At 37.0% G+C, this 10,676-nt stretch overlaps 1 protein-coding gene and 1 long non-coding RNA gene across 6 annotated transcripts in view; both read left to right on the top strand.

Annotated features, from left to right (window-relative positions):
* LOC130549048 (natural killer cell receptor 2B4-like) overlaps window positions 1–10,676 on the top strand; it is a 176,806-nt gene that overhangs the window by 63,184 nt on the left and 102,946 nt on the right. For 2 of the 5 annotated variants that reach the window (XM_057326186.1, XM_057326187.1), the window contains exon 1: window positions 8,483–8,658. In XM_057326186.1, coding sequence (XP_057182169.1) covers window positions 8,613–8,658 — 46 coding nt within the window. In that variant the 5' untranslated portion in view covers window positions 8,483–8,612. Of the gene's footprint in view, window positions 1–8,482; window positions 8,659–9,005; window positions 9,327–10,190; window positions 10,221–10,307; window positions 10,458–10,676 lie in introns of those variants that run through there. The other 3 variants (XM_057326190.1, XM_057326188.1, XM_057326189.1) reach the window with 3 other exon arrangements.
* On the top strand, window positions 3,332–5,009 carry LOC130549083 (uncharacterized). The gene is made up of 3 exons (XR_008962132.1): window positions 3,332–3,553; window positions 3,758–3,825; window positions 4,730–5,009. It is a non-coding gene; the product is annotated as an uncharacterized LOC130549083 (long non-coding RNA).

Genomic DNA, 10,676 nt, shown 5'->3' with positions numbered 1-10,676 from the left:
GGGGACAGATTCATTTAAAGCAATATAATCATCTGGTTTTAGCCATGTTTCTGTCAAACAGAGCATGTCTATTTTATGATCTGTTATCATATCGTTAACAAAAAGTGCTTTATTAGAGAGAGATCTAATATTTAGCAATCCGAGTCGTAACAGTTGATTATCTGTATTTTGTTCATGTTTAGTTTGTTTAACGTTTATTAAATTACTTTCAAGAGGTTTACGCATTATTTTATGTCATGTGAATCATTCTGTGGATAATATAAATATATATTTTTATAATTCTGTAGATCTGTGTCGTCAGTGTTGTCTTTGTAATTGTGACCTCTAGTGGTGAGATGATGAAACTGCAGTTGACTGTTTTGATCAATGTTGATGTTATTACAGTGCAGTATCGTTCTTGTAAATAAAAACTATAACACAACTGATTTCACTGTGCTGCTGTGTTTATGGTTAAAGTCAGGTTATGAGTCCTCCAACAGGATAATGACCCAAAACACACAGCTCAAATCACCCAAGAATGGATACGAACAACACATGTGACTATCCTGATGGTCTTCTATGAGTCCTGATCTGAATCCTATGAACATCTGTGTAAAGAGCTGAAACCATCACACCTGGAGCAGTTTGCTGAGGAAGAGTGGGCCAAACTACCTGTGAAGAGGTGCAGAAGTCTCACTGAGAGCTTCAGAAAACCTTTGCTTGCAGTGATCGCCTCTAAAGGTTGAGCAACACAATATTAGGTGAGGGGTCCCGTCATTTTCGTCTGTGACATTTTCATTTGTTTTATTATTTACAATATTACGTTGAATAAAAAATCAAAACCAAAGTCTGATTTCTAAATATGGAATAAACAATGGTGGACGCCAATTACTTTTGTCAGTTTGAAGTTATTTCAGAGAAAACTGCATTCTTTATTTTTGTGGAGGGATACCAACACATTTGAGCACGTCTGTATTTGTGAGAACAGTGATGTGTTCCTCATAACAGTCAAACCACACGCACACACACACACGCACGCACACACACACACACACGCACGCACACACACACATACACCCACAAGTCTCCTCCTCCTGTGAAGTTCAGTGAATATAAAACATGAAGTTTCTTTAAGTGCTGTGTTCAGATCACATCAAGTGTTTCTCAGAGTTATTATTCAAGAACATATTAATCATGTTTCACACATCACATGTTTTCTCTCTGTGCTTGTGGCTGGTTGGTAAGTTTACATCCTTTCTTTTGTTTTGTTTTATGTGAGCCGTTGTCTCAATTATTTCAAGCCTTTTCAAAGATAAAACAAAAATCTTACTTGTCTAATAAATTTGCTACTAAGGTTTTGCAGTTTTTATACCAATTTTCCATGGGAATTATGTACTGTAGCTGGCACAAATAAAGATTATGTATTGTTTAGTAAGTGTGTTTGTGTTGTTCAGGTGTGTTTGTGTTGTTCAGGTGTGTTTGTGTTGTTCAGGTGTGTTTGTGTTGTTCAGGTGTGTTTGTGTTGTTCAGGTGTGTTTGGTGTTAAAGTTGAAGTGAAGTCAGTGTCAGTGATGGAGGGAGAAAATGTTACTCTACACACTAATGTTACTGAACTACAGACAGATCATGTGATCAAGTGGAGGTTTGAAAACATCCCCATCGCCACAATCAAGAGATCACGCAATATTAATCCCACATATAATAAAAATAAGACTGAGATATTCAGCGGCAGACTGGGGCTGAACAATCAGACTGGAGATCTCACCATCACACACATCACATCTCAACACTCTGGACTTTATAAACTCAGAATTAATATTTCAGATGAACCCAAAGTCAAGAAGAACATCACGGTTACTGTTAATGGTGAGTATGGTGAGCAAAGTGCTCTGTGTGAATGTGTCTTGTTTGTGGTCTTATCTAGTTGTCTAAGTTATTTTTCTTTAATTAAGTTAGAAAGTGAGTAGACAAAAGACCTTTAAGCCGTGTGCTTCTCCCTGCGCTTGTTTCATTACGAATGGGCATTCACACGACTCTGTGTTGAGTGTCTGGGAGTGGAGCATGCTAAGGTTGCTCTTGCGTGTGAACATAGTTTGTGGCTAACGCTCCACTCCCGTTTAGCTTTGTTTGATGAGTCAGGAAACATTCACCAGCCTCATGGTTCGGGACGCGCCGCTGCCGTCCTCCATTATTCAGAGGGGTGATCTCCGCCGAGGTGGACCCCGAACAATCTCGGGTTGTAGAAAAGGAAGTTTTGTCTCTCTTGGTTAAAGGGGCTATAGAGTATGTCTCCACCCACAAGAGTAAGACAGGTTTTTACAGCCGGTACTTCATAGTTCCCAAGAAGGGTGGAGGGCCGAGGCCCATTTTGGATCTGAGATATCTCAACAAACCTTGAGGAGATACACATTCAAGATGCTCACTGTTCCTACTATTGTGGCCGGAATCAGATCAGAGGACTGGTTCACCACGATAGATTTGAAAGATGCATACGTCCACTTATATGTCCTTCCTCAACATCGGAAGTTTCTCAGGTTCGCTTTCGGGGGCAAAGCTCACAAATATCGAGTTCTTCCATTCGGCCTAGCTCTCTCCCCACGCACCTTCACGAAATGCATGGATTCAGACCTTGCTAGGGGTTCGCACACTACACAGACGACTGGTTAATATTAGCTCAGTCTCACGAGATGGGGGTTTGACATCGAGATATCGTCCTCGACCGTATGAAGCGTCTGGCGTTACTGCTCAATGCCAAAAAGAGCAACGTTTCAGAAGACTACATTTCTTGGGGTAGTGTGGGATTTGGCCATGATGCAGGCACAGTTGTCTCCTGCACGTGTCGAATCGATCCTGACAGCGGTGTCCAGTATCAGGTTAGGTCATCCCTACACTGTCAAGCATTTTCAGATATGAGATCCGTACAGCGGTGGCTGAAAAGAAAGGGTTTCCCCGAGAGGCAACCGTTTCATATGATCAGGGTTACCCTCGGTCCCTATCTCAGGGAACTATGCTTACAGACGTAACCTGAGGTGTTTTCATGAATGCTAAAACACAACGCAACGCAGTAAAAACTTTAAAATACAGTTGAACAGCTATAAGAACGAATACCTTCAAATGAATACAGTACATTTACAGAATGTTATACACTGTAGAGTTCCATTTACATGAAGTCTGTCTAACATTTGATGTTCAAACGATTGTTAGGTCATTCCTTATGCTAAAGCAAGATCAGCTGTTGTGTCAGCAATATATATATACATTAACTTTTTATATATATATATATATGTGTGTAGTTTTACACTTTTTACATTTTTCATGACATTCATGTATCAGTTTTTGTTTTTGCATATCTGGATGATTTGTTTTTTTTTTGGTACTTCTACGAAAAAACTATCAATATATTTAAGGTGAGTTTTCTCTGAATGAACTGATGTGTTGTTGTGTATCATTAAACAAACAGTTGGACAATCGGGTTCTATAATTCCTCTCTCTTGTGCTGCTGCTGGTGGATTTCTGGTGGTTGTAACTGCACTCCTGATCATCTGCAAGAAACAAAGAAACAAACAACAACGGGGTACATTTTAAATAATGAATACAATTGCTGATGCAGACGTATATTTACACAAAATGTCTGATATTTTATCTAGTCTCCTAAAGACTTTCATCTTGGGTTAATGGACTGTGACAGTCCTGCAGCTAAAGCATCTGTACAGATCTTAGTTTGAAAGACTTCTAATGAAGAATGAGAGTTTTATTGTTGATTTCATTGTTGTTACAGATCAGACCCGTGAAGACGAGATCACATACGCTGATCCAACATTCTACCAACACAACACCAAAACAAAGGTAAAGCAATTCTAATTCTTTATCCACAATTCACCCATAATTTCATTTATGCTCCATGCCATTTTTAACCCATCGTTGGGTAAAATATGGACATTTTCAAGCTTAATGCAACAGATTTGTCTTTAACTCAACCATGACCGATAATAACAATCAACACAAAAATTTAGAGCCCAAATTCTGTCTTTATTATTCAAACAAGTCGTGTACTATGGTATAAAAAATAACTGAAATAAAAGATTGGAAGTCATTCAGTTTTACGCCTCTCTTTCAGATGTGCTTATATTTTTTAAACAAACTGCAGCACTCGGACAATCAAACGCGTGTGTGTCTGGTGCAGATGCTAAAAAACTGTTTATGTATATGAACGTTGCCGTGGATTTTCGCATGCTATATCTTTATAAAGACACAAAGCAGAGTACAAGAATGTAGACCGTTTCATCCCCAGTTAACTTGCGGTTTGTGTTTGGCTAGTGTCGAATAATATAGCTATTTATATTTAATTTATGTTAATATTCATTTATGTCATCATTTTATTGGCGTCAACGCCGCCGCCATATTGGTGAGGGCAAAAGCTGACAACAACGACATACGAGTGAATGGTGGAGCTGCACTTTTCTGGATAAAAACACAGCATCCTTTTCATTTCTCACTAATTTCAATACTTTTCTAGTATTTAAGTGGCGTACAGAAACGTTTTGACACCACTTAAAGATGGTTGATGACTTGAAAATGTATTTAGTGTCATACGGAACCGTTAAAAAAAGCAATCATTTAGGCTTAATAATTGTGTACACATCGCTAATGTGAAATAATTTAAGGTAGATGAAATGCAAACCGTTTTTTTAAGCTCCTACTGTGCTTCATGTGTTTTTTGATTGATGTTCTGTGTTTGTGTTTCTCACAGAGAGTTAAAGAGGAGAATGAGGTGGTGTATGCAGGCGTCCTCACAAGACGTTGATCAGTCTGTTCTGATGCGACTCTGTTTGCTCAATATTGTTGTTGTCAAATTTTATTTTATTTTTGGACACAGATTTTCTTTGATTAATTTATTTTTTTTAGAATGTTGTGTCCTTACATTTTAACTTACAGTGCATGCAAACAATAGATTTGATCAGAACGCTGATGTTGTGTCAACTGGGATTCGAACCCAAAACACAGTGCTGTACAAGAACAGCTGACAGTCTATTGAGAGTCAAACATCAGCAGTCTTTTATTATCAGTAGAAGTCACATATATCATTCATTTTAATACTCACAAACAAAAAACATTGAATTGATTTTATAAATGGTTATTGTTGTTATTCTGTGTTTTAGTTGTGAGGTGTTTTGTTTTGAAACAAATGAGCATCACAAAGGCATGAACAGTCATGTTTGACTTATTTATAAATTAAACATTCACTGTAATACAAAGGTGCAGAACTATAACAAGTTTGTCCAGTCATTGCATCGGTCAATAGGACGTCTTACTTGCCAGCCAAACTGCTGCATGCATGTGGCCCGATTCGCCTACTCTTTTTTTTACTGTAGGCCAAAGTGTTTCTTATGAAACAGTATACGCTGATATGTATCTTTTCCACAACAAAAACAGTACCCTTTTAGTACTTAAGTACCGGTGTCGTCCTACGCAATGTTAACTAATTACATTCAATTATTCAGTGATGCATCAATTATTTCATGTTATTAATGCAGTGGAGCTTTACTAAACTACGCCCTCTCGCGGTGAGTTGGTGTAATGTCACACGTTTAAGTGTCCGTGATCTCAAACCGAGTAGTTTAGGTGAATACACGCATTTCAATATATTATGGTTTGGGACATAGTTATTTTAATTTCGAACACTATAAGGGCAGATAGGTAAAGTTATGATTTTGCATAGCTCCTCGCGGCACTCACTAAATCCTTGGTGTTTCGAGTCAGACGTGATCACCCAAACGTGTTTTTTCGTCAATTTTAACAATCATGGGTAGTTTAGATGGTTACAGTAAGGTTAGGGTTAGGGTGTGGGTTAGGGTAAAGGTTTCGTAAGACTTGAAACACCTAAGATTTAGTCAAAACCAACAAGCCACGCCCACGGATCTGACTCGAAACACCAAGAATTAAGTGAGTGCCAGCTCCTCGCACCGTGCTCGCGCAGACGATCTTCCTGTTTTAGAGGAGGAGGAGGCGTGGCTTTGAGGACCTATTTTTCGTCTATTTAGACTGTAATAGTACTAAAACAATATCCAGTAAGACAATTAAAAATATATATTATGAAAATATATTTATATAAAAAAATTAAATGATAACAAACGTGTATGTAGATTCTTTGTTCGTATATATAATGTGATATTTGTTAAACTCGGGTCATATGTGAGCTTCGGGTGTTCTGTGGGAAGAAGTTCTTTGTTTCTCAGACAGTCAGGACGGTTAAGGATTAAGTTGAGGAAAATAAGAATGTCTGGCCCTGGGTTTGACTGATGAGTTTGCTGATTCTCAAGTACATTTAGGTGTTTCTTGAACAAAATACAAAAATAAAGCGCTCGAGTGCCATTTCAGCCAATAAATGATCAGTCATTCTACGCGTGTCCACAAGATGGCGCCATTGCCGCATTTCTGCTTCCTGATCACGGACAGGAATGTGATCAACAAGTTAGGAAATAACAAGCTGAACTATTGACATATATTTTATTTAGTTTGCGTGTATTATATGAAATACCTATAATTAACATAAAGTCCAGCCAACATATCAAAGCTGAAAATATGTCACTTCCATACCTAAAATACACATTTTACAGTCACTGTTTTGCATTACACACAGTTTCTTCTTGAAATCGCTGTATAGCCTAGTAGTAACATAAACACCTTAAGATTGAAAGCTGCTGTACAAAACCCTTCAGATTTAACACAACTTTGTTTAAAAGTAGCTCGATTAAGTGTGAAAACCACAGACTTGGCAACACGGACAGCATCTGCCCAGCTCACCTCCTGCACTTTCTGAAGACACACAGACAGAAAGCGTCTCTCTGCATGTTAGTTTACATGTAACAAACCAACTGTTTGTAGACAAATTGTCAGTGGGTTTTATTTATATACAGGAACAGTAAAGTAAAACATAATTGGTTTAAAGAGAGACTCATTGGTAGCTCCTTTATTCTAACGGAGAATATATGTTCATAAAGTCATGATTTGAGTTTTTACAGTAATCTTAATCCCAAACAGATTGTGTTACAGTATTTCTGGGTTATAAATTAAAGTCTTGATTAAATGTGTTTTGTGTGCATCTTCGCTGTTTAAATGTTCCACAGGAAACTGTGGACTTGTGAAACTAATGTGACAGAAGAGCTGTGAAGATGTTTGTGATGTTTAACGGTTGTCATGTGTTGTGATGGCCTTTACTCTTCAGTTCCTTCGTCTGACTCTTATAGAGATTCGTCAGGGGTTTAAAGTGGCTCATATGGAATTGTTGACACTGAATGAGAATATATATTCTTCATAGGCCATTCTCAAAAGTCAATCCAATGAATCAATATGTGACGTGATCTGTTTCAGTCCCCTATTTGTTATTTATCTGCTGTTAAATGCCTCTTGTCATTGGGGTTTTCTTTTTTGTGTTTTCTTACATGAATCTGAAATGACAGGTGTTTTGCACACCATTGATTATTTAATCACTTTCATTTTTATTTTATCCAATTTTGTGTAAATAAAAAGGCATGAAAGTCAGTATGTGTCAGGGAATAAAACATCCGTTCAAGATATCTCCTGTATGCATGGAAGGAACAGATCAGAAACAAATACAAGAGTTTTGAACTCTTGAACATGCAGGACTATAGACAGTTTCATTTTAACAACATAAACAAACGTTACTGCGCATGCGCACTTTTATGACCCCAACTGAACTTCCGGTACACATTCACAACCGTTAGAGCGCCTGTAGATTATTTCTGATAACAATCAAAAGAAACCGAGAAGAAGCGTCACTTGGCAAAACTTGTCTCTCCAATCTTTTGAATTTAGACCGCGATACCAAACTCAACCGCTAGATGTCAGTGTACCACACGCTCTCTTTAAATACGACAAAACTACAGGACCCAAATGGTTTATTCAATAAAATTAACATTCAACAATAATTATCCAGTAAAACAATAGTACAAATTAATATTAATATTAACATAAATTAAATAAAATATAAATATTTATAATATTATTAGACACTAGCCAAACACAAACCGGAAGTTAACTGTGGGTCAGTCGCGCGTATGCGATGAAACGGAGAGCTTATATAGAAAAAAAACATTTTTTAAATTTCAGTGCATATGAATAGTAATAGAAAGGAGATATAAGCACATTTTCAATTGTGACTGACCACAGACTTGAATACAAGAACACAAACACTTCTGCAAGCATATACTTCAAGCTCAAAATAAAATTCACACTTTTGTTAAAGTACATCAGCAGCAGTTTCACACATGATGATCTGATAAACCAAACACAAACAGACACACAAACTACTGCAGTCATCTCAGCATTATACACACTTCACATGTATGTGTTCATATATATTTCACATTGATATTGCTCACATGGGAGCATTAACATCAGTGTTTATCATATAAGTTTAGTGGCCCAGTTGCTTTTCACACACGGTGTAGTCAATGTTAGTATTTCCTACACAAGCCACACCTCTCCATCTCCTGTTCACTTGAGTCAACATATAACATCACATTTCAAGTGATTCGATTGTAACCTTCATTGTGTTCAGTTCAGCTCACTTTTAATCTGTTCACGTGTTCGTTTTACACCAGATTCAGAAAATGCTTCACACATTACTTGTGTTGTCTCTGTGCTCGTGGCTGTTTGGTAAGTTGACTTTGTTTCTGTGTTATTTTAATGTACACCATTAGTGAAATATTGTTTTAAACAAGAACAAATCTCATTTCATAATGTCATATCCTGACCTGTGTTTGTGTCCACAGTACACGCTTGAAAATAAATGTGCTAAATGATGCTGTAGAAGAATCTTTTTATTTTATTTTGGATGAACAGTTTCATAAAGAACCATTACAGTTGTTTAAAACTAATACAGTCTAAACTAATACTCACTTCAACACCACAATGACTTGTTTTGTGTTGACAACATGAATATGTCACTGAACTACAGTCTCTGTTATTGATCGACTCTATCTGTGTGTGTTTGTGTTGTTCAGGTGTGTTTGGTGATGAAGTGAAGATGTCAGTGATGGAGGGACATTCTGTTACTCTACACACTAATGTTACTGAACTATACACACATGAGGAGATGTACTGGTGGTTTAAAAACATCCGCATCGCCAGAATCAGGAGATCAGTCAATATTAATCCCACATATAATGATGAGACTGAGATATTCAGAGACAGACTGAAGATGAACAATCAGACTGGAGATCTCACCATCACAAACATCAGAGCTGAACACTCTGGACGTTATAAACTCAACATTCTTGGGAGAAATAAGGAGACAGCCAAGACATTCAGTCTTACTGTTAATGGTGAGTAGTTTTATATCATCTTTCTGTTTATTTGAGCTCTTCTACACTCATAAGTTAATAAACAAAGACACAGAAGATATGTTTGGCTGTATTGATCATGTGCAGAACCTCTCAGTTCTTCAGACTATAAACAGGTCAAATAAGACGAATGGTATTTATTGACTGGAAGGTTCTTTGGGAATCCAGAAATGTTTTTTCTTTGTTGGGTGGGCATTTCTAGTTGAGTCAAATGATGATGAACTGGTTATTAATGAATACAAAATAAATAAATCAAAACGTGTCAATTTGTCATTTATTCTCTCATGATGTGTTTGTAAATCCGTGTGTGAGTCTTTCTTCAGTGGAACACAAGAGAAGATATTTTGAGAAATGTTCATACAATAGAAGTCAATGGAGTTCAGTGTTGTTTGATTATCAACATTCTTCAAAATATCTTCTTGTGTTCTGCAGATGAAAGAAACTCATACAGGTTTGACATGACATGAGGATGAAGAAATTATGAGTGCAGTGAAGTTAGCGGTTCAGGTGTGACTGATACGATGAGACGGACATTAAGTGACACATGATGTCTTATGTTGTCAAGAGATTAAGATGAGGAGATGAGGAGATGGCAAGAATAAGATAAGAGAGCATACATGAATGAACATCTATTTTTATTTTTAAAAAAGCTTTAATTGACTTTTTCATTTAAATCACATATTAACACTGGAGTAGCAACAGGCAAATGTCAATTATAGTTTGTATATTATTGATATGTTACACATATGGGAAAATCAACATTTAAATACAGAAACATATTGCATGACCATAGAAATGTAAATGTGTGACCCATTATTAATACGTGTTGGGTTCTGCTCTCTTTAGACTCTGACAAACATCATCAACATGATGAAGGTGAGTATTCTCTGAATGACATGAACTCAGATTTACAGATCACATGTGTTCACTCTAAAGGTGCTTTATTGTGGTTTATTATTACAGCAGCAGCAGATGTTCATACACCTGGAGGAGAAACACATCTGGTTCATATCATTCCTCTCTCTTGTGCTGCTGTTGGGTGTGTGATGATTGTAGCTTCACTTCTGATGTTCTTCATCTGCAGAAAACACACAAACACACGTCAACAACAAGGTAAATAATGACAACTACTGATGATCAGAGGAGAGGAAAATAAACATTGTTCAGAATGTGTGTGTGTGCTGTTGGACTTTAAAGGCAGTCCTGCATGTTCAAAAATTTGCACGGAGACGTTCTCCAAAATTAAGCAGAAGTTTTATTATCAGATGTAAAAAGGTAACAAAGCTTTGGGTTGTCAGATGATCTCCTCACTCTCTCAAAAGCCAACAACCC

This window comes from Triplophysa rosa, linkage group LG25 (assembly GCF_024868665.1).
Source record: "Triplophysa rosa linkage group LG25, Trosa_1v2, whole genome shotgun sequence".
NCBI lineage: Eukaryota > Metazoa > Chordata > Actinopteri > Cypriniformes > Nemacheilidae > Triplophysa > Triplophysa rosa.
This window is presented reverse-complemented; position numbering and strand designations above follow the sequence as displayed.